This window comes from Symphalangus syndactylus, chromosome 1 (assembly GCF_028878055.3).
Source record: "Symphalangus syndactylus isolate Jambi chromosome 1, NHGRI_mSymSyn1-v2.1_pri, whole genome shotgun sequence".
Classification (NCBI taxonomy): Eukaryota; Metazoa; Chordata; class Mammalia; order Primates; family Hylobatidae; genus Symphalangus; species Symphalangus syndactylus.
In genome coordinates, this window is record NC_072423.2 from 10,062,884 (window position 1) to 10,089,518 (window position 26,635).

The 26,635-nt window shown below is 40.8% G+C and overlaps 1 protein-coding gene and 1 pseudogene across 7 annotated transcripts in view; one reads left to right on the forward strand and one right to left on the reverse strand.

Annotated features, from left to right (window-relative positions):
• Positions 1–26,635, reverse strand: part of ZNF236 (zinc finger protein 236) — a 151,757-nt gene that overhangs the window by 119,515 nt on the left and 5,607 nt on the right. For 5 of the 7 annotated variants that reach the window (XM_055296143.2, XM_055296138.2, XM_055296142.2 and 2 more), the window contains exons 2-3: positions 5,075–5,217; positions 2,685–2,849 (exon numbers count right to left, since the gene is read on the reverse strand). The exons of 1 other annotated variant lie outside the window; for it this stretch is intronic. In XM_055296143.2, coding sequence (XP_055152118.2) covers positions 2,685–2,849; positions 5,075–5,217 — 308 coding nt within the window. Of the gene's footprint in view, positions 1–2,684; positions 2,850–5,074; positions 5,218–6,442; positions 7,879–26,635 lie in introns of those variants that run through there. One more of the 7 variants, XM_055296148.2, reaches the window with a different exon arrangement.
• LOC129491623 (large ribosomal subunit protein uL24-like) lies at positions 20,036–20,958 on the forward strand (annotated as a pseudogene).

Genomic DNA, 26,635 nt, shown 5'->3' on the forward strand with positions numbered 1-26,635 from the left:
ACATGCTGAAGACTTTTTTTTTGTAGTGATAGTCTATGTTGCCCAGGCTAGTCTCAAACTCCTGAGCTCAAGTGCCTCGGTCTCCCAAAGTGCTCGGATTACAAGCAGGAGCTGCCACACCCACCCAAGATACTGCAGATTTTAATAATTTAAAATATTAATATTTGATAATGAGTGATAACTTTGAAGATGAGTGAAAAGAGGGAGCATGTATTTACAATAGGTTATGGAAAAAAGTAGGTTACAAAAGTAGTCTGCATAATGACATAATCCTATTTTTGTATTTAGAAACCTATTTTAAACATAAACTGTTAAGAAAAGCATGTATAGAAAAAACAGTTTAAAATACCACAAATGCATTCTCTCCACATAGTATGTTTTCTTTCTTATAATTTTTTTAACTAATTGATTTGTAAATTGATAAGTAAAACTGTACGTATTTATAGTGTACCACATGATGTTTTGGTATAAGTATACGTTGAGGAATGGCTAAATCAACCTATTTTGCATGCGTTATCTCACATATATATTTCTCATGGAGAGAACACTTAAAATCTACTCTCACAGCAATTTTCTTTTTCTTTCCTTTTCTTTTTTTTTTTTTTTTAAAGACAGAGTCTTGCTCTGTTGCCCAGGCTGGAGTGCAATAGCATGATGTCAGCTCACTGCAACCTCCCTCCACCTCCCAGGTTCAAGTGATTCTCCCGCCTTAGCCTACTGAGTAGTTGGGATTACAGGTGCCTGCCACCACGCCCGGCTAATTTTTGTATTTTTAATAGAGACAGGGTTTCACCATGTTGGCCAGGCCGGTCTTGAACTCCTGACCTCAAGTGATCTGCCCACCTCGACCTCCCAAAGTGCTAGGACTACAGATGTGAGCCACTGTGCCCAGCCAGCAATTTTCAAACATACAATGTATTCTTATTAACTTAGTCCCCATGATGTACAACAGATCTCTTGAACTTACTCCTCCCGTCTAACTGAAATATTGTGGCCTTTGACCAACATCTCCCCAATCCCCCCATCCCCCAGCCTCTGGTAACCACCACTTTGCTGTTTCTATGTGTTCAGCTTTGTTAAAGTCCACTATGAGTGGTTTTAATGTTACCTTTTTTACTAATTTTTTTCCAAAATAAATATGCATTACTTGTATTATAAGATTTTAAGAGATAGAAATAAATTACTTTAAAATAAAAATTAAAGACATTGATAAAAACAGGATCCAAAATCACATAGAAAGTATGAAGTCAGGCGGGGCGTGGTGGCTCACACCTGCAATCCCAGCATTTTGGGAGGCCATGGCTGGTGGATCACCTGAGGTCCGGAGTTCAAGACCAGCTTGGCCAACATGGCAAAACCCCATCTCTACTAAAAATACAAAAATTAGCCAGGTGTGGTGGCAGGCACCTGTAATCCCAGCTATCCAGGAGGCTATGGCAGGAGAATCCTTTGAACCCAGGAGGCGGAGGTTGAAGTGAGCTAAGATAGCGCCATTGCACTCCAGCCTAGGCAACAAAAGCAAAACTCCACCTCAAAAAAAACAAAAAACAGAAAGTGTGAAGTTAGTTTTCACAATGTAAATTTTATACAGGTGCTCCCTGATTTACGATGGGATTACATCCCGATAAACCCATGGGGAATTGGAAATATCACAAGCCAAAAGCGTGTGGCTGACAGGGAGTTGCAGTTCGCTGCCTCTGCCTAACATCACAAGAGAAGTAAGGTTTCTAAGAAATGTGTGCTTTCACACCACCGTAAAGTCAAAAAACATTAAGTCTAAACCATCTTCAGTCAGGGATCATCTGAATATGCAATTTCAATACTGTGTTTTTCTGTCTCTGGAAGAAAATATACCAAATAGTTATCAGTAATTATCTCAGAATTAGAGATGACTTTCTCCTTTAACTTTCTGTATCTTCCTAATTTTCTACAGTAATAATGCAAAGGGAGTTCACAGAAGGTTTTCTTTTTCTTTTTTTTTGTTTGGTAGAGATGGGGTCTCACTATGTTGTCCAGGCTGGTTTCAAACTCCTGGCCTCAAGCAATTTTCCTATCTCAGCTTCCCAAACACTGGGATAACAGGCATGAGCCACTGCACCTGACCAAGAAGGAGCATTGTTTTAAGCAACAGCCATTGACACTTTAGATTCAGCCCCCACCCCAGCACTGTGGCCTGTCATCCTTAAAGCTGTCCTAGACATTGGGCCTGTGGAGCTCCCAGGAGTGGTCAATTTGGTGTATAAGCTGCTTTGGGCCATCATGAAATGATTCTCTTCCCTCAGATTCTCACAGGTCAGAGGACCCAGGAGCAAGCAAGGAGATTCTACCATGTTCAGAAGCAGAAAAGTTACTTTTGGACATGGCAGAATCGTATAAAAGTTAGTTTCTGTTTACAAAGAGGCAGGTGAGGCGCCAGGAGGAGCCTCTACCAGCCAATGTGGATATATTTTGATCCTTCAAATATACTACACATTAAAATGTCTCTACCCTAAGGCACTGACAGGGCCAGAAAATAAAATGTCTTATCAGTCAACTAGTATCAAGGCAAATCTAATGACAATTCACTCCTTGAAATCTACACAAAAGGCTTTTAAAACGAGTTTATATCTAAAATCCTCCTGACTCACGATCAGATGTATTTTAACAATCAGTTAACAAAGTATATGCAAAATGACGACGATTACCTCTTCCTTTTCATGTAGCATAATATGCGCTTTGAGACTAGCCACTCTGGAGAATTTCTTGTTACACACAGGGCAGGTAGGATCTTCCCCGCTGTGAGTGCATTTATGAAGTGTCAGGTTGAATTCAACATTAAATGTTTGGGGGCACTGGTCACATCGATGTGGCTATTTGGAGAGAAAAGTGAAGAAGCCACTGAAATACAATCTTTTCACAGATGCTTGCTCAATAAATGTTATGAAAATATTAACAAGTACCATAATGTACAGACAATCTACAGAAACTTCTGAAGTCTCCTCTTAAGTCAATAAATCCAAAATAAACACAGTAAAGCACCTGACAGAATTACTGAAGGGATTATAAGGATGAAAACACATACATACACATAAGAAATATTTCTAATAAGAAATGCTGTATATAAGCTGTTTTCTTTCAGTGAGTATAAGTGACAATGAAACACCTTTCAAAGATAACCTTTAAAACATGTTATTAAAACATATTTCTGTGCCCAGGCACGGTGGCTCACGCCTGTAATCCCAGCACTTTGGGAGGACGAGGTGGGTGGATCACTTGAGCTCAAGAGTTCAAGACCAGCCTGGCCAACATGGCGAAACTCCATCTCTACTAAAAATACAAAAATTAGCCAGGTATGGTGGCAGGCGCCTATAGTCCCAGCTACTTGGGAGGCTGAGGCAAGAGAATCGCTTGAACCTGGGAGGCCAAGGCTGCAATGAGTCAAGATTGCACCACTGCATTCCAGCCTGGGCAAGAGGGCGAGACTCTGTATCAAGCAAAAAAAAAAGTTTCTTTCTCCATGTGTTTGCGTGACATGGGTTTGTGTTGAACGTCTAAGTATGCATGCTTACATTTGCCGTTTGTAAGTGTCTGTGGATACCGCTGTAAAATGAACACAGAGAGAAAGAAACATATTCTAATAATGTATTCTCAATGTTTTCTTCCAAACATTTTCTCTGTCAAACTCTTCTATTCATTGAAATAATAGAGTTTATGATGAAGCTTTTTTTAAAAAAAAAAAAGAAAGAAAAAGCTGCGTATAAATTTATTGGATTGTAGTCTCTGAAAAATTTCAACTCACTAAGTTGGATTTTTCCCTTCTATTTCTGACCAAATCCACTATTATAAACAAAATTACTTCAAGCAGGCCAGGGGTGGTGGCTCACGCCTGTAATCCCAGCACTTTGGGAGGCCGAGGCAGGCGGATCACCCTGAGGTCAGGAGTTCGAGACCAGCCTGGCCAACACGGAGAAAGCCCATCTCTACTAAAACCATAAAAATGAGATAGGCATGGTGGCGCGGGCCTGTAATCCCAGCTACTTGGGAAGCTGAGGCAGGAGAATCACTTGAACCTGGGAGGAGGAGGTTGCAGTGAGCCGAGATGGTGCCACTCTCCAGTCTGGGCAACAGAGTGAAACTCATCTCACAAAAAAAAAAAAAAAAACCACACACTTGAAGTAAAATAATCATAAAAAATTTTACTAGATTTTAACAGAGTTGCTTATCTAGATCTAAGACTTTCCCAAAATGGAAGGTATTCTGCTATTCACTTGTAAAAAGATAATCACCGGTATTTATCTCTGAAGTAACAAGATCCTCGATACTGAGGAATAAGTCAGCATCTTCAGATTGTCAAACCTGAGAAAATAATACTGGTGCATACTGGTATATTATATTATCACAGCCACAGCAGCACCGTTTGTGCTGAAAGTCAAGCCTGAGGTGGTCATATCCTGTTCTCTAAAGGAGGTCCCTGGTGTTTTTCTGGTCTCAAATGGCTCACTAGCTTACATGCTCCTACCTAGAGAAAAGTTGACAATCACTTTTTTAATTATAGTTTTAACCGCCACTTTCCATCTATTAGGCAAATCATTCCATTAAGGCACTAAAATTCTTGACATATCCCACAAGAGGTACTGCAAAAAAAGAGTTCAAATTTCTATTTAAGATAGTATTTAATATTTGCTTCCTTCTGAAATACAACCTAAAACATCTAGAATACCATTTTTAAATGTAAGATCACTTAAAGATAAAACTCCCCACTGGAGTTTTACTACAAAATACTACAAAACACACCACTTCTGTGTTCAGTCATACAGGAAATTGAAACTACTTTTAAAAAGTCATATTTATTTGTCCACAAATAAATAACTTCAATATACAAATTCACCAGGACAAGCTCTCACTCTCTCACCTTATCAAATAATAGCTAGGAATACAACTACAACTTTTAAAAAGGCCAAAATATTTATTTGTAGAATATAAAATGTTCTACTATTTAGGAACCTAAATAAAAGTTTTGATTTTACTTGTTCGTTTTTACAATACCTCCAGTTTCAACGCTCACATTCCTGACACCACCTTTGAAAATACATACCTTGTCATTTCGCTCGTGATCCCTCATGTGGCGTTGAAACTGGGATTCTTTTGGAAAAGATAGTAGACAGATTTCACATTTATGGAAGTTTGGAACTTGATAGGCATAATTAGTGTTCTCCGCATTCAATGTTAAAACTCCATCTATAAAATTGCATAAGTATAGACAATAAATACCAGTTGTTATTCTCATCACATAAATAAAACCAAATTATTGGTTATTGTTTAAAAACCAAATTATGTCAGAGATTTATGAGAGATTTTAGATGAAATTAATGATATACTTAATTTTTTTAATTGACATGTTTTAAAGTTAGAAATGAGAAACATTGAGATGACTAAGATATGGGACAACAGAATTCTAAATACATATTGGTGGGCTTTTCAGAAGCTTAAACTAAATTCCTGAGGCTGCACAGCCACACACACCAAAACACACAAAAGCCATAATGATGCTTCTTAAACCATGTGAACCTACTGTATAGTGTTTCAAAGTCACTACAAACCACTGACGCATTTCACCCCCAAATCACTTTAAGATTTCATCAATAATCCACATTGTTTCTTAAATCACTCAATAAACAAAACTCCAGTATCTTAAATCACTCAGTAAACAGAACTCTAGTAGAAATATTAAAGCCTTTAAATGCTAATTCACAAACTCAATGTCTCAAAACTGCTGCAAAACAAGATTAAGTAAAAAAGAAAAACTGCCACACACAGTGGCTCATGCCTTTTATTTCAGCGCTTTGGGAAGACAAGGCAGGAGAATTGCCTGAGGCCTGGAGTTCAAGACCAGCCTGGGCAACACAGGGAGACCTCATCTCTACTAAAAAATTAGCTAGGCATGGCAGCACGTATCTGTAGTCCTACCTATTCGGGAGGCTGAGGTGGAAGGATCTCTTGAGCCCAAGAGTTTCGGGCTGTAGTGACCTATGATCGCACCACTGCACCCCAGCCTGGGCCACAGAGAAAGACCCTGTCTCTTAAAAATAAAACCTTTGCTCTCTCATATATAGACATGGCTTAGGAGGTTTCAGGAAGACAAGAGATTGCAATGCCTCAGACAATCCTCAATTTTTACAAAGAGTTTCTATAAACCCACCCAGGTAAAGTGCTTTTAACTTAAAAGTATTTTCAAATAAGACTATATATGACAAATAACAGATCACAGAATAATCATAAAACTTGTCAAAAATGCCATAAAAGAAAGATGCCCTAAATCTCTACAATTTTTAAAAATAAATATACTTCAAGTGTTATAATTTGGACATAAATATGTAATATACTTTGCTATGTGAAGACCAGAAATATGTTGCACACAGCTATTTGTATCAAATTTGATCCAAAAATATGAGACTTCACAAACTTGGGAGTAGAGCACGGGGTAAGCTGAAGAACCAAGTAGCTCAAGAAAGGCCCTTGTTCTCCAGAGTTTGTGTGGTAAACACGGGCACTCGAAATGTTCTATAGGCCTTGAAATCTTTGTTTTGAGAAAACAGCCTGCAGTTCCCATTTCTGCCAAAAGTCTCCTGGCCGAAGGTTGAATCTGCCTTGTAGCAAGGACCTGGAGATTCCAAAAGACAGGAGGTAAGTGAAGCCCACGAGGGAGGGGCACAGAGACAGGGTGGAGGAAGTCAGCAACAGCTGCAAACATTATTCTGCAGAACCTTGAGAAAGGCAAACTCCGGCTTCAAGAAACACAATGCAATTCAAAAGACTGCAACTTCACACATAAAAAGTGAGTCTACTAAGAAAAAGATATGCATAGTTTTTATTCCATTTATTCTTAACTATATTCACATCCTGTTCAAAGACCATACTTTCAAAATTTCTACACTAAAACGAACAGCAAATGTTTTATGACTTCCCAGGCCCAAATCAAATGATCGTGGGGGCCGGGCGCGGGGCTCATGCCTATAGTCCCAGCACTTTGGGAGGCGGGAGGCCGAGGCAGGCAGATCACAAGGTCAGGAGATCAAGACCGTCCTGGCTAACAAGGTGAAACCCTGTCTCTACTAAAAATACAAAAAAAAAAAAAAATCAACCGGGCGTGGTGGTGGGCGCCTGTAGTCCCAGCTACTCGGGAGGCTGAGGCAGGAAAAAGGTGTGAACCTGGGAGGCGGAGCTTGCAGTGAGCTGAGATCAGGCCACTGCACTCCATCCAGCCTGGGGGACAGGGCGAGACTCCGTCTCAAAAAAAAATTAATAAATAAAAATAAAATAAAATAAAATAAAATAAAATGATTGCTGGGCCTCTAGCAATTGATATACAATTCCCTTGGAAAACTGTGTAGTATGGTAAAAAAAATAGCTTCGAGGTTAGGAAGAGACAAAATGTCTGTTGAAAACTGGGTTTTCAGAACACAGTTACAAGTGTTTTAACCTAAAGGCTGAGTACATTAATAAAAGAGCTCCTCAACTTAATTTCTGAAATGCAAAATTAAAACGCTATCTCAGGATGATAAAACAATTTTCACAGCCTCTATGTTGAAACTACTTAATATGCTGCCCAAAAATGAGAAGGAATTAACTGAAATTGATAGATAAAACCCTAGGAGACATGGACCATCCATTTAAAATTGAAAAATGATGTTGAGGCCAGGCGCAGTGGCTCATGCCTGTAATTCCAGCACTCTGGGAGCCCAAGGTGGGCGGATCACCAGAAGTCAGGAGTTTGAGACCAGCCTGGCCAACATGGTGGCCATGTATTTTTCTCTGCGAAAAATACAAAAATTAGCCGGGCTTGATGGTGCACACCTGTAATCCCAGCTACCAGGGAGGCTGAGGCAGGAGAATCGCTTGAACCCAGGAGGCAGAGACAACGGTAAGCCGAGATTGTGCCACTGCACTTCAGCCTGGGCAACAGAGGGAGGCTCCGTCTCAAAAAAAAAAAAAAAAAAAAGAAAGAAAAATCTTGTTGCTTTACTTATGAATTAAGACTTTTCCAGAAAAAGAGTTATCTTAAGAAGCAAGACTTTGCACCTTAACAAACTCAAAAAATAATTATTATTTCAGTAAGTCTCTTCTTCCAAACAGTGATATAACGCAGTATTAATTTGGTTCAGACACAAACTTAAAACAATAATTCAAATTAAAGTATGACTGGAAAATTGTTTAAAAACAACAACATGGTTTAGTTTCCACACTGAGCATAATTTTGAAACCCAATGGCGGTCTAGACTCTTGCTCTGTCTAGGGGCACACCTTTGTACAGGCAGCCAGTTCCCTTCGCTCTGCGGAAGCACCTTCCACCCTGACACCTCCCTGCCAGGACGTGGTGACCTCCACTGTCCCCACTTCGCTTGCTTTCCTTCTGCTCAGAGTCGGCCCTTTCTGGGCAGTGTCCCAGGCCTCAAATAACACCTTTGGTCCATCATGCCTTCAAGTTCATTCAAATTTCTGGTCCCCAGAGTATCTGTTGTTCAGAAAGAGGTCTATTAAATTAATGCATCCTGGCTGGGCGTGGTGGCTCATCCCTGTAATGCCAGTACTTTGAAGGTGGAGGCAGAAGAACTGCTTGAGGCCAGGAGTTTGAGACCAGTCTGGGCAATATAGCGAGACTGTCTCTATTTTTTAAAAAGAGACAGTCTTTAATTAATGCATCCTTAGATAAGGGGCTTTTAACTGAGAGGAGCCCCAGCTAGGCTGCAGGAGACTGTGGACCCTGCTGGAACAGCATACCCACACCTGCACATATGCACACATGTCTCCACACACCTCCATTGTGTAGGGGTCTCTGCAGTCACAGAGGTCATCAAATCCATTAGGAGACCAGTGATCAAAGAAAGATGTGATCAAATGAATGACCGCCTCTTCATGGGATGGCCTTCTGGGGGATAGCTGAATTTTTTTTTTTTTTTTAAGATGGAGTCTCACTCTGTTGCCCAGGCTGGAGTGCAATGGCGTGGTCTCCGCTCACTGCAACCTTCACCTCCCGGGTTCAAGTGATTCTCCTGCCTCAGCCTCCCAAGTAGCTGGGATTACAGGTGTGCGCCACCACGCCTGGCTAATTGTTGTATTTTTAGTAGAGATGGGGTTTCACCATGTTGTTCAGGCTGGTCTCGAGCTCCTGACCTCGTGATCCACCCGCCTCTGCCTCCCAAAGTGCTGGGATTACAGCCATGAGCCACCGTGCCCAGCCCCAGCTGCATTTTTTTTTTAAGGCAGCTAAAAGAAGGACTTGAGGTTTTTAGCAGCAGACATTCCTAATGCCTCCCAAGTCAGAATAGGTATTCTCTGCCACTCATGCACAAACACACATACCAAAATATACACAAAGCTGCCTGCATTTAACTGTTATCAAATCTAAGATCTAGAACAGTACTTTTCAGCTATGTGTTTCTGCCCCCTAAGAAGACAGAGGGTAGGTCACTGTAAGAGTTCACTGTACACAGGGGGTGCATACATAGAATTCCAAGGCAGTTTACCCACACAGCCACCTCACACATAAAAATATGACCACTGTTTGCTTTAATTATTCACCCTTTCTGCTACCAAGAACTTTAAACTATCAAAATTAAACAAAAACTGATTGCACAATGATCAGAAAATGAGCAGCTTTGTTTGCCTTAAGTAGAGACTAGTTTCAAAATCAGTTTAAGGCTTTACATAAATATTCTAAATAGAATAATAGCTGTCTACCGCCCCAAAAATAAGAAAGCCTACCTCAGAGTTGTGCGGAATAAATAAGACAATGTTTCCTGTAGCTACTGGGACAAGGGCCTGCCAATAACTTAGGACCACGGCCATCTCTTTATTCAATGCCCTACCCATCACTCCATAATCCTGCTATTCCATGACTGTATTCAGGCCTGGTTTGTCATGACTTGGAACCAGATAAGCGATCTTAAAAATTGCTCTTCTACCCCGTTCAGGCCCAGCAATCAGGCTAACCAGCTAAATCTTAATGGCAAAGGTCTTTTATTTCCCACCTAGAGACCCTACATTGATTTATACAAAATGTCTACTGGATGCCAAGTTCCAATAAAACTTACTGCATTTATAGCATTCCATGGATTTAACTCAAATTGGCCTCTTATGACAAACTCTTAAGCAGTGTGCATTTAAAATCTCAGTTATCCATAAATGTTAATGATGTATTTCATATTAAAATGAGAGATATAACAGTTTCAGTTTCTGAGTACTTTCTAAAATAACTGACCTAACCCCCAGGCTTTTTATGTTTTTGTTTTTACATTTTGAATAAAAATTGTTCTAAAATATGGTTGATCTTCCTCACTCTGCTCTCAGTGTGCACCACGCTCAGAACCCTACTCCGTCACCCACTACTCCTCCAAGACAACAGTCCTCTGGCCAGGCACCCACACTGCTCCCACCCTCTCATCCCGAGACCAGATGCTGTCGTCACAAGTATGCCTGGAACACCTGACAGGCATCAGGCCACTCCAAATTGCTACCACTTTAGGTCATCTCTACCATCTTTTCTCTACTTTTCCTTTTTTTTTGAGATGGAGTCTCACTCTGTCACCCAGGCTGGAGTTCAGTGGTGTGATCTCCACTCACTGCAACCTCCGCCTCCCAAGTTCAAGCGATTCTCCTGCCTCAGTCTCTGGAGTAGCTGGGATTACAGGCATGTGCCACCATGCCTGGCTAATTTTTGCATTTTTAGTAGAGACAGGGTTTCGCCACACTGGTTAGGCTGGTCTCAAGCTCCTGACGCCGCCTCGGCCTCCCAAAGTGCTGGGATTACAGGCGTAGGACACTGCACCCACTTTAATTTAAAACTCTCTTCTACCTTCTTCCCTGTGCTGGGATTACAGGCATGAACCACTCAGCCCAGCCTCTTCTTTACTTTTATTTAAAACTCCCTTCTATCTTCTTCCCTGTGCTGGGATTACAGGTGTGAGCCACTGCGCCTGGCCTCTTCTTTACTTTTTTTTTTTTGAGATGGAGTCTCCCTCTGTAGCCCAGACTGGAGTGCCGTGGTGCAATCTTGGCTCACTGCAACCTCCACTTCCCGGGTTCAAGTGATTCTCCTGCCTCAGCCTCCTGAGTAGCTGGGACTAAAGGCGCACGCCACCATGCCGGGCTAATTTTTGTATTTTTAGTAGAGACAGGGTTTCACCGTGTTAGTCAGGATGGTCTTGAACTCCTGACCTCATGATCCGCCCACCTCTGCCTCCCAAAGTGCTGGGATTACAGGCATGAGCCACTGTGCCCAGCCTCTACTTTTATTTAAAACTCCCTTCTACTTTCTTCCGTTTCTACTGCTCCTCCCACATTTGTCAGCGTTTAGGTTTTAACACAGCTGGACTTTATCAGGTGAAACTCTGAAGTGTTTGGATCCTGGAGCCTTTTCTGCTTCACAAAGCCTGGCATGTAATATGTACCTAATAAATACACATTAAATATTTGGAGATAGATAGGCGCTAATGGCTTTTTTTTTTTAACCTCTTCCCAGTTGTCTGAAGCTCCCAAAACCAATTTATCTGATTCTCACCTTTCAGCCTCACCGGCTCATGCCTCCGCCTCAAAACTGCCTACGTTAGATTTAATCTTTTTCCAGCTTGTTAAGTACCCTTTGACTATTCTTATTTTATACACACATACCTGGGCCATGTGGTTGTTCCCAGGAGCTGGCTGAAATAAGTCTGCATTTTTTTTTTTGTAGAGTCCCTCAGAAAGCCAAATGCTCGGACTGGGTAACAGCACCAGCCACAGGCACCTGCTTTCTTCCAAGAAGGAGCTCTCACCTGTCACTCAAAAGCACCTGCACTGAGAAGTTGGGAGAATCAGAGAAGACTCCTGCCCTTTCTGAATTTTACCAATTATCTATTCAAATGTATTTACTCATAAGCGGGTACTCAAATGGAAATGAAATGTAACTCATATGGAAAATTCATCCCTAACCTGTATTCAACAGGAAAAGTAATATGTTCTGAATGGTATTGCTTTTTTTTTTTTTTTTTTTTTTTTTTTTGAGACGGAGTTTCACTCTTGTTGCCCAGGCTGGAGTGCAATGGCGCAATCTCTGCTCACCGCAACCTCCACCTCCCGGGTTCAAGCGATTCTCCTGCCTCAGCCTCCCGAGTAGCTGGGATTACAGGCATGTGCCACCACACCCAGCTAATTTTGTATTTTTAGTAGAGATGGAGTTTCTCCATGTTGGTCAGGCTGGTCTCGAACTCCCGACCTCAGGTGATCCACCCACCTCTGCCTCCCAAAGTACTGGGATCACAGGCGTGAGCCATCACACCAGGCTATGGTATCACTTCTTAAAAAAAAAAAAAGTTGTGGGGGGTGGAGCAGAGATATACCATGCATTTGCTTGTATATTCAAAAAATGTTCCTGTAAAACTACAGAAAAAAAGTAGCATTGGTTCCCTGTGAAAAAGGCAACTATCTGACTGGGAATGGTGGCTGGTAAGGGAGAGGTACATAATTATCATGGGTGAAGGTTGAATGGTGATAACGTATTAACAAAAAAGAATTAAACATAAAAGAAATAAAATAAACTTTATGGGAGGTGGGGGGAAGGCCAGTCATATTGTCCATGCCCTTGTGGATAAGAAAACTAACACCCAGAGAAATTAAGCCACTTAGTCAAAATCACATAATTAAACCAGCGGCATAGCTAGTAATAATTTTCAATTAATAATCCAGGATACTCTAATTAATTTTGCTTCCAATCCTCTTAAGATAATGGCTTCTGAGATAAGACCCCAGTTGCTGGGCCAGGCACGGTGGCTTATGCCTGTAATCCCAGCACTTTGGGAGGCCGAGGCAGGCAGATCACCTGAGGTCAAGGGTTCCAGACCAACCTGGCCAACATGGCAAAACCCTGTCTCTACTAAAAATAAAAAAAAAATTAGCCTGGCATGGTGGCCTGTACCTGTAATACAAGCTACTCAGGAGGCTGAGGCAGAAGAATGGCTTGAACCTGGGAGGCAGAGGTTGCAGTGAGCCGAGATCGTGCCATTGCACTCCAGCCTGGATGACAAGAGTAAAACTCCATCTCAGGAAAAAAAAAAAAACAAAACCCAGTTGCTACTTTGAGCCTAGTGTAAAAACAATAGACAATTTGGATTTTATCAGCAAGGATGTATACTAATATGTAAGCCTAAGACTGTTTATTCAATTAAGAGCCAAGCCAAAGTACCCAATTATCAAAGGCATAAGTAGTTTCAATGAAACAATTATATTCCAAAACTTTGGTATTTGCCATAATAAATGTATGAAATATAACTGTGACATGATAAATATCTGTTCAAAAACTCATTAAATGGTCCTTAATAGTGTCGGTTTGCTCATATTCTTACAGCAGACTGTTTTCCAAGAAGAGATTCACCTGGCGGGGCGCGGAGGCTCACGCCTGTAATCCAACACTTTGGAAGGCCAAGGCAGGTGGATCACCTAAGGTCAGGGGTTCAAGATCAACCTCGCCAACATGGTGAAACCTGGTCTCTACTAAAAATACAAAAATGAGGCCGGGTGCGGTGGCTCACACCTGTAATCCCAGCACTTTGGGAGGCCGAGGTGGGCGGATCACGAGGTCAGGAGTTAGAGACCAGCCTGACCAACACGGTGAAACCTTGTCTCTACTAAAAATACAAAACTTAGCCGGGTGTGGTGGCATGTGCCTGTAATCCCAGCTACTCAGGAGGCTGAGGCAGGGGAATCGCTTGAACCCGGGAGGCGGAGGTTGCAGTGAGCCGAGATCACACCACTGCACTCCAGCCTGGGCGATAGAGCAAGACTCTATTTCAAGAAAAACACACACACACACACACACACACACACACACGTTATAAAGACCTTGCTGATAAAACAGATTGCAGTAAAGAAGAATCACTTGAACCTGGGAGGCGGAGGTTGCAGTGAGCCAAGATCGCGTCACTGCACTCCAGCCTGAGCGACAGAGCAAGACTCTGTCTCAAAAAAAAAAAAAAAGTTCACCTTTACCCAGGTGTTCTTTCAATGCTAATTTTGTCAGTATCTGTATGTATTCGTTGTATTCGTGTAAACTCTTTCTTTTCATGCTTAATGTTATTAATGTTTCCCTCTTTTTTTTTTTTTTTTTTTTTTTTTTTTGAGACAGAGTTTCACTCTTGTTGCCCAGGCTGGAGTGCAATGGCACAATCTCAGCTCACCGAAACCTCCACCTCCTGGGTTCAAGTGATTCTCCTGCCTCAGCCTTCTGAGAAGCTGGGATTACAGGCATGTGCCACCACGCCTGGCTAATTTTGTGTATTTAGTAGAGAAGGGGTTTCACCATGTTGGTCAGGCTGGTCTCTAACTCCCAACCTCAGGTGATCCGCCCGCCTCGGCCTCCCAAAGTGCTGGGATCACAGGCGTGAGCCACCGCACCCAGCCGGTCTCCCTCATTTTTTAAAGAAACATCAATCCCCTTTGAAATACTTGCTTTACTACCTGTAAATTTGTATTTCCAAAGAAAGACTGTAAACTTGGGTAGATGTTCATGCAATACACACACATTACCCAAATTAAAAAAACCACAGCATATTAAATTATAACAAAATAACACCTCAAGTGCCTATAGCCTCACCTTTAACCAGAACTCTAAGAATTCTAGGCTCAGGATCTGAAAGTAACAGGGCCTTTCTGAAAATGATCCAGCAGCATATTGCAAAGTAGAGTGCTTCCGTTGACAATGCAAAAAACTAATTTTCTATATATAGCATAATTTATTTTGTTTGCTGTCATTATTCTGTTTTCACCTCTACAAACATACAATTTGTGTGAACATCAAAACAACACACGTATTAACTTTTAGATAAAGTAGAGCTAAAGAGCGCCATAGAGAACTGTGGAGAGCCCATTCTGGGATTCTGTCCCCACTTTCAGTAAAACATGCATCTTGAAAGGTGGATATCTGTACATCAAAATACGGGTACACAGCAGAGACTGGGAAGACACTGATAAATACAGCACTTGGAGTCAGACGACTTGAGGGTGAGTCTCCTTCCTGCCAAGTTATGAGTTGTGAGTCTCCAGCAAGCCAAATAAACTCTATCAGCCTGATTCTTCACCCAAAGATAAGGATAATGATTTCTGTCCTACCTACTCACAGGGTTGTTAAGATCCAAGTTATATAATAAATGTGAAATAACTTTTAAAATACTTTTTAAGGTGCACACCCATCAGATGGCTACAACTAAAAAGACAGACAATACCACAGACTGATGAGGAAATTAAGTAACTGGAAATCTCATATATTGCCAGAGGGCATGAAAATTGCTATAGCCACTCTTGAAAGCTATTGAGCAGCATCAACTAAAGCTAAATACATGCATAACTTATAATCCAGCAGTTCCACTCCTAGGTACATCTACAACAGAAATGTGTATGTATGTGCACCAAAAAGCCAAGTTTAAAGCATTCACAGTAGCACAATTTATAACAGCAGCAACAAAAAAACAACACAAATGCCCTCCAACGACAGAACGGGCAAATATGTTGGAGCAGATTTTACGATGGAATACTATCAAACAGTGAGAATGAGCAAACTTCTGCTCTACATGAAAACACGGACAAGGATCACATTTTACCAAAAGAAGCCAGATGTAAGAAAACAATCTGCATGGTTTCATTTTATCTAAAAAGTTCAACAAACAGGCAAAACTAACCTATGTTGTCAGAAATCAGGAAAGTGGCTAGCCGCAACGAGGAGGGTCCTTACTGGGATGGGGCACAGTGAAGATTTCTTAGGGTGACACTAATGTCTTCTTTCTTAATCTAGGCGCTGACTACATAAGTGAGTTCTCTTTGTGAAAAATTCATTGAGCCAACCACAATTTCTGTTCTTCTCTGTGTGTTATATATCAATATAGTTTACTCAAAAGTAAAGTGCCATAATACATAACTTTCTTTTCTCTTCCTGTCTTTTCCTCTAGATTGGGAGTCAAGTAACTATGGCCTATCCTTTTTTGGTACACAAAGGTTTGCTGAAACTCAGGCATATAGCAGATCTGAGTAGTCACGACAGAGGCCGTACAACCTACAACGCCTAAAACATTTACCATCTGACCCTTGACATAAAGAATACTTGCCAACTCCTGCCCTAAACTGTAAACTATGACTCCATCTGGCATCACAGCCATCACGACTGCAATCCCTGAAATTTCCACGACTTTCCACAGGTCACAGTACTCCTCCCACCACAGTGAAGTCCCTGAGAAATAAAGGCATTAAAGGTTTACATGCACTATGCATTATTTTCTTTTTCTTTTTTTTTTTTTTTGAGATGGAGTCTCTCTTTGTCGCCCAGGCTGGAGTGCAGTGGCGCAATCTCAGCTCACTGCAAGCTCCGCCTCCCAGGTTCACGCCATTCTCCTGCCTCAGCCTCTCCGAGTAGCTGGGACTACAGGTGCCTGCCACCACGCCCGGCTAATTTTTTATACTTTTAGTAGAGACGGGGTTTCACCGTGGTCTCGATCTCCTGACCTCGTGATCCGCCCACCTTGGCCTCCCAAAGTGCTGGGATTACAAGCGTGAGCCACCGCACCCAGCCACTATGCATTATTTTCTACAGTAAAAAGCTCTAATATTTACTTAACCATAATCTCCCTAAAGCTGATAAGGCCCTTTGTCTTAGTCATGGGATAGAAAGACTGGTTGTTCTCCTAAATAATTTTATGAAAATTAACACAATAAAGACAGTTGTCTCTTTCTGACTTCTGTGCCCAAGATCAATGTACTTCACTCCATATGTTTTTAACCCATCCACTGAATGTTCTCTGCCAAGCATTTTCAAGCTGATAAATGTGATGAGTATTTGAGGCTAGTTTGCTGCCCAATGATGCAAAAGTATATATTTCCTAAAAATGTGCAGTGTCTTCTAAATATGACATGTACCACCAACAATTTGTGAGGTGACGTTAAGTGATACACAAATAACTAATTCTAATGGCTATCTATCCGTTTTAATGTGTCTTGACATAAAGTATCATTGATACATCAAAACAGTATGATATTGGCAAAAGGACAGAGACACTAGTGAGAGTTCAGCAGTAAACACATATATTTATCATTCATTGATTTTTAACAAGAATGCCAGTACCATTCAATGAGGCAATAAACAGTTCTAGCCAAAGTGGATATACGCAGGTTAAAAACTGAATTCAAAGCCAGGCATGATGGCTCACGCCTGTAACCCCAGCACTTTGGGAGGCTGAGGCGGGCAGATGGACTGACATCAGGAGTTCAAGACCAGCCTGGCCAACATGGTGAAACCCTGTCTCTCCTAAAATAACAAAAAATTAGCCAGGCGTGGTGGTATATGCTTGTAATCCCAGCTACTAAGAAGTCTGAGGCAAGAGAATTGCTTGAACCTGGGAGGCAGAGGTTGCAGTGAGCTGAGATTCCACCACTGCACTCCAGCCTGGGCAACAAGAGTGAAACTCTGTCTCAAAAAGAAAAAGAAAAAAAGGAATTCAGACCTTCACCTCATACCATATACAAAAATTAAATCAGATCAAAGACTTCAATTTAACGACTAAAATTATAAACCTCCTACAAGAAAAACATAAGGGACAAGCTTCGTGACTATGGATTTGGCAACAGTGTCTTAAATTTGACACGAAAAGCTACAAATAACCAGGAGGAAACAAACACAAATTGCACTCTATTAAAATTTAAAACTTTTGTGAAGGCTAGGCATGGTGGCTCATGCCTTTAATTCCAGCACTTTGGGAGGCTGAGGGGGGCAGATAACTTGAGGCCAGGAGTTCGAGACCAGCCTGGCCAAGATGGCAAAACCCCATCTCTACTAAAAATACAAAAATTAGCCAGGGGTGGTGGCACACGCTTGCAATCCCAGCTACTCCAGAGGCTGAGGCACGAGAATCGCTTGAACCTGGAAGGCAGAGGTTGCAGTGAGCCGAGACTGCACCACTGCACTCCAGCCTGGGCATCAGAGCAAGACTGTGTCTCAAAAAAACAAATAAATAGGCCGGGCGCAGTGGCTCACGCCTGTAATCCCAGCACTTTGGGAGGCCGAGGCCGGTGGATCAAGAGGTCAGGAGATCAAGACTATCCTGGCTAACATGGTGAAACTCCACCTCTACTAAAAATGCAAAAAATTAGCTGGGCCCCGTGGCAGGCGCCTGTAGTCCCAGCTACTCGGGAGACTGAGGCAGGAGAATGGCACGAACCCGGGAAGTGGAGCTTGCAGTGAGCCGAGATTGCACCACTGCACTCTAGCTTGGGCAACAGAGCAAAACTCTATCTCAAAAAATAATAATAATAATAAATAAATAAATAAACAAATAAATGAAAATAAAACCTTTGTGAATCAAAGGGCACTATCAAGAAGGAGAAAAGGGCCAGGCATGGTGGCTCACACCTGCAGTCCCAGCTACTTGGGATGCTAAGGCAGGAGGATAATTTGAGGCCAGTAGTTTAAGGGCAACATAGCAAGATTCTGTCTTTAAAAAAATAAAACATAAAAATTTAGCCAGGCATGGTGGTGGGCACCTGTAGTCCCAGCTACTTGGGAGACTGAGGCAGGAGAATCACTTGCGCCCAGGGGTTTGGGGCTGCAGTGAGCTATGCTCGCACCACTGCACTCCAGCCTGGGCAACTCAAAGAGTGAGACACTGCCTCAAAGAAAAAAAAAATTATAAAGACTGTATAGGCCAGGCGTGGTGGCTCACACCTGTAATCCCAGCACTTTGGGAGGCCGAGGTGGGCAGATCACGAGGTCAGAAGTTCAAGACCAGCCTGGCCAACAAGGTGAAACCCTGTCTCTACTAAAAATACAAAAATTAGCTGGGCATGGTGGTGGGCGCCTGTAATCCCAGCTACTCGGGAGGCTGAGGCAGGAGAATCGCTTGAACCCAGGAGGCGGAGGTTGCAGTGGGCCAAGATTGTGCCAATGCACTCCAGTCTAGGCAACAGAGCAAGACTTCATCTCAAAAACAAAACAAAACAAAACAAAAAAATGTATAAATAGCAGGCTAACGGATGGAGAGGTATAAATGACATTTATACCTCTCTACTGAGCCAAAAGAAGGCAAGAAAGAAAGGGGAATATACAATGATGAATCAAGTAGAAAACTATGTCTCAAAACAGCCTTAAATGTACTTAAAATCAGCATATCAATTAAAGACAAAGATCATCAGGCCATACTTAGAAAAGTTAACTATAGGCTGCTTGCAAGAGATACAACTTACATATAAGGATAGAAAGACAAAGTAAAAGAATTGAGAAAGAAACACTATTAGAACACTAACCAAAGCAGTCATAGTGCAGGTGTACCAATATCAAACAAAGGAGGCTTTAAGGCAAAAATCATTACTATATATAAAGTATGACTTCTTTCATAATGATAAAAGGGTTACTATACCAGGAAAATATAAGATCTTTCAATTTGTATGGTTAAAAATGTAGCTCAAAATATAAAGATTGACAGAATATAAGAATAGACAAATTCACAATCATAGGAGAATTTAATATTTAATACACTTTTCTGAGTAACTGACAGAAAAAAATAGATATATGTTCTTTTCAAGTGCACGTGGAACATTTACCAAATATAACCACATAATATGAAAAGACCCAAGAAGATTTCAAATAATTAAATAATTCAAGGTAAGTTCTCTGACAACAATCCAAGTAAACTAGAAATCAATAACAATGAAGGTAATTTCAAAATTTGGCCATATCTTTTGCAATAACTTATGAGAACTCACAATAGAAATCAGAAAATAATCTTGAACTTAGTGAAGACAAGAATAAACCATATCAAAATTTGGTGGATGCAGTTAAAATGTAGAATTGCCAATAGCCTTAATACCTACAACCTTAAATATAGATATTAGAAAGTAAGAAAGGCTGAAAATTAGTTCAGTATCCATATCAAGAAGCTGAGAAAAAAAAAAAAAAAAACAGAAAATAAAATGTAGGTACAGAACCGGAAGCGGTGTGTATGTAGTTCTCTTCCCTTTTGTGGCCATCACTGAAGCAGGAGCAGCCCAAATGAAGTTCAATCCCTTTGTGACTTCTGACCAAAGTAACAACCATGAAAGGCATTTCAATGCACCTTCTCACATTCGCAGGAAGACTTTGTCTTCCCTTCTTTCCAAAGAGCTAAGAGACAAGTACAATGTCCGATCCATGCCCATCCGAAAGGATGATGTTCAGGTTGTACGAGGACACGATAAAGGTCAGCAAACTGGCAAAGTAGTCCGGGTTTACAGGAAGAAATATGTCCTCTACATTGAACGGGTGCAGCGGGAAAAGGCTAAGGGCACAACTGTGCATATAGACATTCACCCCAACTGTGCACACAGGCATTCACCCCAGCAAGGTGGTTATCACTAAGCTAAAACTGGACAAAGACCGCAAAAAGATCCTTGAACAGAAAGCCAAATCTCGCCAAGTAGAAAAGTAAAAGGGCAAATATAAGGAAGAAACAATTGAGTAGATGCAGGAATAAAGTAATCTTATATACAAGCTTTCATTAAAACTTGAAATGAAAAAAAAACCCCAAGGAAAGTAGAAGGAGGAAAATGATAAATAGAAGAAACTAGTGGAATATAAAACAAACATCTATAAATTGAATTGAAAGTCCAAACTTGGATCTTTGAGAAGACTGTTAAAACTGATAAACCCTGCCATGACTAAGAAAAAAATAAGAAAAAGCACAATCTCCACCATCAGGGAAAAGAGGAGGGCCATCACTACAGAGCCTACAGTCATAAAAAGATAATAAGAGATACTTATGAATAATGTTCTATTAATAAATTTTAAAACATTAGATGGTTCTTACAAACAAAACTTACCAAAACTGACACAAAGTAAAATTTTAAAAAAATAAGAAAAAGCACAATCTCCACCATCAGGGAAAAGAGGAGGGCCATCACTACAGAGCCTACAGTCATAAAAAGATAATAAGAGATACTTATGAATAATGTTCTATTAATAAATTTTAAAACATTAGATGGTTCTTATAAACAAAACTTACCAAAACTGACACAAAGTAAAATTTTAAACTTCAGTTGTCTTATATATACTAAAGAAATTGAATCTGCAATTTAAAATTTTCCCCAAAAGGCCTAGGCATGGTGGCTCATGCCTGTAATCCCAGCAGATTGGGAGGCCGAGGTGAGAGGACTGCCTGAGTCTAGGAGTTCAAGACAAGCCTGGACAACATGACAAGACCTCATGTCTACTTTTAAAATTATTTTAAAAATTAAAAATATAAAATTTCTCCAAAGAAATCTCAAAGCCCAGATGATTCTAACAAGGAATTCTACCAAAGATTTAAAAACAATATAATGTCAACCTTATTATAAACTCTTACAGAAAGAAGAAAATAAAGGAAGACTTCCCAACCTATTTTATGAAGCCAGCAAAATGCTAATATCAAAACTTGAGAATGGCAATATAAAAAAAAAATTGTAGTCCAATGTGGCTCATAAACACAGATATAAAAAGCATAAAGTATGTACAAATCAAATCCAGATACATAAAAAAAGAATAACATCATAACAAGTTTCACTGTATCCCAGGGATACAAGTTTGGCTTACCATTAGAAAAATCAATGTTTTTCACCCTATCAACAAAATATAAAAGAAAAATCACATGATCACCACAAAAAATACAAAATATAAAAGAAAAATCACATGATCACCACAAAAAATACAAAATAAACATGATAAAATTCAAGACCCATTTATGATAAAAAAAACACTTAGCAAAATAGAAATAAAACTTATGTAATCTTATAATATCTACCTCCACCCCCCACCCCCCAAAAGAACACAAGCACCCTACTTAATAATATAATTTTCCGGCCGGGTGCGGTGGCTCACGCCTGTGGTCCCAGCACTCTGGGAGGCCGAGGCGGGTGGATCACGAGGTCAGGAGATCAAGACCATCTTGGCTAACACGGTGAAACCCCGTCTCTACTAAAAAAATACAAAAAATTAGCCGGGCGCTGTGGCAGGCGCCTGTAGTCCCAGCTACTTGGGAGGCTGAGGCAGGAGAATGGTGTCAACTCTGGAGGCGGAGCTTGCAGTGAGCAGAGATCTTGCCACTGCAGTCCAGCCTGGGCAAAAGAGCGAGACTCCGTGTCAAAAAAAAAAAAAAAATTTTATATATATATATATAATTTTCCTCCTGCAGTTGGGAACAAGTCAAGAAAGTCCCTTATTCACCGCATTTATTCACCATTATAGAAGAGATCCTAGCCAGTACAATGAGCCAGAAAAAATAGTAACGAAAGTGATAAAGATTAGAAATGAAGAAATAAACCTGTTGATATTTACAAATACGATTATAAAGAAAATTCCAAAAGAATCTACAGCTAAACTATTACAAATAATAAATATGTAAAAGACTTTGGATACAATATCAATTTTTAGAAACCAATTGTATTTCTATAAACAAGCAATATATAGAAAATGAAATTTTTAAAATACCATCAACAATAGTTTCAGGAAATATCAAATATGTAGGAGGAAATTTAACAATATTTGTATAAGTCCTGTATCTTGAAGTCTCAAAACATTACCGAGAGATGATAACGAGGAAAGAAATGATAGGAGAGATCATGTTTAGATTCAATGACTCAAGATTGTAAAGACATTAGTTCCACCCACATTATCTATAGAGTCAATATAATTTGACCAAGATCCCAGCAAGTTTATGAAAATTTATATGCTGATTCAAAAATCTACAAGAAATTGAAAAGTACCAACAATTGTCAAGATGATCACAAAAATTAAAAACTAAACGGAGGACTTATATTTCCCATACCAGATACCAAGACTCAGAATAGCATAATTAAGACGGCGTGAAACTGACTAGCCAGGAACAAAAAAAAACAACAATGGAAAAGAATAAGTACAGAACAATTCTTCACCTGATTTGCAACCATGTAAAAAAAAGACAAAAATGGTATTTCCAACAAATACTGCAGATTAATTGGATACCTATATGTGTAAAAAAAAAAAAAAAAAATCCTGACCTTTCCCTCTTCAAATCACATTCAGATGAAGTGTCAATCTAAAGGTGAGACGTATGGCTGGGCGCAGCAACTCACACCTGTAATTCCAGCACTTTGGGAGGCCAAAGTGGGCGGACCACTTGAGGCAAGGAGTTGGAGGCCAGCCTGGCCAACATGGTGAAACCCCATCTCTACTGAAAATACAAAAAAATCAGCCAAGTGTGGTGGTGCACACCTGTAAGCTGAGCTACTCAGGAGGCTGAGGTACAAGAATCGCTTGAACCCGGGAAGCAGAGGTTGCAGTGAGCCAAGATCACACCACTGCACTCAAGCCTGGGTGACAGAGTGAGACCCTGTCTCAAAAAAATAAAGATGTAAAACAATAAAGCCCCTAGATGAAAACATAGGAAAATATTACAGTGGTCAAATATTATTTAAATAGATCCGAAAAGTACTAAAGGACTGACAAATTGGTATTAAGAACTTGTTTAATTGATTAGAAGGTATCTTTAAAAGAGTGAATAGGAGACTATAAAAAAACTCATCCAGAGTATATAAAGACCTCCTATAAATCAGTAATAAAACAGCATACAGCCCTTCACCAAAGAAGATACACAGATGGCAAATAAGCCTATGAGAAGATGCTCAATATCATATGTTGAAAATTAAACATATGATGGAAATTGCAAATTAAAATGAGATACCCAGTACACTCCTAACAGAATGGCTAAAATCCAAAAAACTAATTAATTCCAAAGGCTGGTGAGGATGTACAACAGAAACTCTCATTCATTCCTGGTGAGAGTACAAAATGGTACAACCACTTTGGAAAACAGCTTGGCAGCCTGCTAGAAAAAACTAAGCATGGTTTTCCCATACAACCTAGCAGTCACAGTCCCCAAGATTTACCCCCAATGACTTGAGAACTTACATCCAACACAAACCTGCACACAAATATTTATAGCAACTTTACTCATATTGCTAAAAACCGGAAGCAACCAAGATGTCCTTCCAAATGTAAATGGATAAATGTGATAAATCCATACAGTAGAATATTATTCAGCAACAAAATGAAATACCTATCAAGCCTTGAAAAGACATGGAAGAATGAAAATGAATGTTGCTTACTCAAAGCAAATCTGAAAGGTTGCATACTGAATGCTTCCAACTATGTGACATTCTGGGGAAGGCAAAACTACAAGGGCAATAAAAATAGCAGTGTTTGCCATTGGTCAGGGAAGGGATGGATGAATAGATGGAGGAAAGGGCAGTGAAACTATTCTGTATGACACTGTACGGCAGATATGCATTTGTCCAACCCATGGGATACACAACACAGAAAATACATCCTAATGCAAAGGATGGGCTTTAGTTAATAACAATGTATCGACATTGGCTAACTTTACTACACTAATGCAAGATGTTACTAATAGGAGAAACTGTGAGGAGAGACAGAAGGTGTCTACATACTATCTGCTCCATATTATCTGCTCAATTTTGGGTAAGCATGAAACTGCTCTAGAAAAGAAAGTATTAATTTTAAAATATGTATGTCCCAGTAGAAAAACAGGCCAAGGTCTTCAATAGGAGCTTAGCAAAAGAGAACAAATGGCTGACAAACATAAAAACTGTATTAGCATAGAACTCAAAATAAAAATCAAAATGAGATACCACTATACACACCAAAACAGCTAAACAATAAAGGAACAGGCCAATCTTGTCCAATCCACAGTCCACATGCAGCCCAGGACGGCTTTGAACATGGCCCAACACAAATTCGTAAACTTGCCTAAACATTATGAGGCTTTTTTTGCGATTTTATTTTTTTAACCTCACCAACTATCATTAGTGTTAGCATATTTTATGTATGGCCGAAGACAGTTCTTATTCCAGTGTGGCCCAGGGAAGCTGAAAGATTGAATCCCCGGGGAGAGGCGATACTAAGTGCTACTGAGGCTGCAGAACAAATGCACGCTCATCCCCTGCTGGTAGGAGAGGAAGCCAGGACTGTCACTGGGAGACTGGCTGGCTGTATCCACTATGGCCCATAAATACATAAAAGTTTGTAGCAACACTTATTCAAAAGAGCCAAAAACTGGAAATAACCCAAATATCAAGAGAAGAGCAATTTATGGTAGGTTCATATAATGTAATACTATATACTTATCAAAATAAACACAGTTCTGCTGCATAGCAACAAGAATAATCTCATAAAAATAAATATTGAATAAATCAAGCCAGAAAAAAAAATGGGTTCATACTATAAATTCAATTTAGTTCAAAAACAGGTAAAGCTGGCCGGGTGCAGTGGCTCACACCTGTAATCCCAGCACTTTGGGAGGCCGAGGTGGATGGATCACAAGGTCAGGAGATCAAGACCAGCCTGGCCAACATGGTGAAACCCCATCTCTACTAACACACAAAAAATTAGCCAGGTGGCCGGGCGCGGTGGCTCACGCCTGTAATCCCAGCACTTTGGAAGGCTGAGGCAGGCAGATCACGAGGTCAGGAGATCGAGACCACGGTGAAACCCCGTCTCTACTAAAAATACAAAAAAAAAATTAGCCGGGCGTGGTGGCGGGCGCCTGTAGTCCCAGCTACTTGGAGAGGCTGAGGCAGGAGAATGGCGTGAACCCGGGAGGCGGAGCTTGCAGCGAGCCGAGATCGCGCCACTGCACTCCAGCCTGGGCGACAGCAAGACTCTGTCTCAAAAAAAAAAAAAAAAAAAAAAATTAGCCAGGCATGGTGGCGCGTGCCCGTAATCCCAGCTACTCAGGTGGCTGAGGCAGAAGAATCACTTGAACCTGGGAGATGGAGGTTGCAGTGAGTGGAGATCGCACCACTGAACTCCAGCCTGGCAATAGGGCGAGACTGCGTCTCAAAAAAGAAAAAACAAAACAAAAACAGGTAAAGCTAACTTGTGGTATCAGAAGCCAGGACGGTGCGGGGAGGGCCAGTGACTGCGAGGGGCACGCACACACCGGGTGCTGGCTTGACAGGAAAACGCATGAAGCTCCTCACCTAAAACCTGTGCGTTTTTCTAGGCAGATGTTTTTTGTGACTAAAATAGTTACTTAAACGTAACAGCAAAGAGGTTTCAAATAAATATACACATTTCTGGCTTCTCTGAGCAATAATAAACTGGCTGGGCGCCATGGCTCATGCCTGTAATCCCAACACCTTGGGAGGCTAAGGCAGGGGATAGCCTGAGTCCAGGAAGTTGAGACCAGCTTGAGCAACATGGCGAAACCCCATCTCTACAAAAAAATACAAAAATTAGCTGGGCGTAGTAGCGCGAGGGTGTAGTCCGAGCTACTCAGGAGGCCGAGGTGGGAGGATGGCTTGAGTCCGGGAGGCAGAGATTACAGTGAGCCAAGATCACGCCACTGCACTCCAGCCTGGGCGACAGAACAAGACCTTGTCTCAACAAAAAAAAAAAAAAAAAAAGAAAAGAAAAAAAAAAGTAAAGTCCTACTACCCCTAGCTTACACTGGTGGTGCCCTCCCCTTGGGCTCTTGAATTCATCCAAGAAAACTGAAAATTCCTGAACTGGTAACCTCATCAGGAAAAGACTTGTTTATCCATTGGGCTCATGGTCTGCCTGTCTCCACTCTCTGGAAATGAA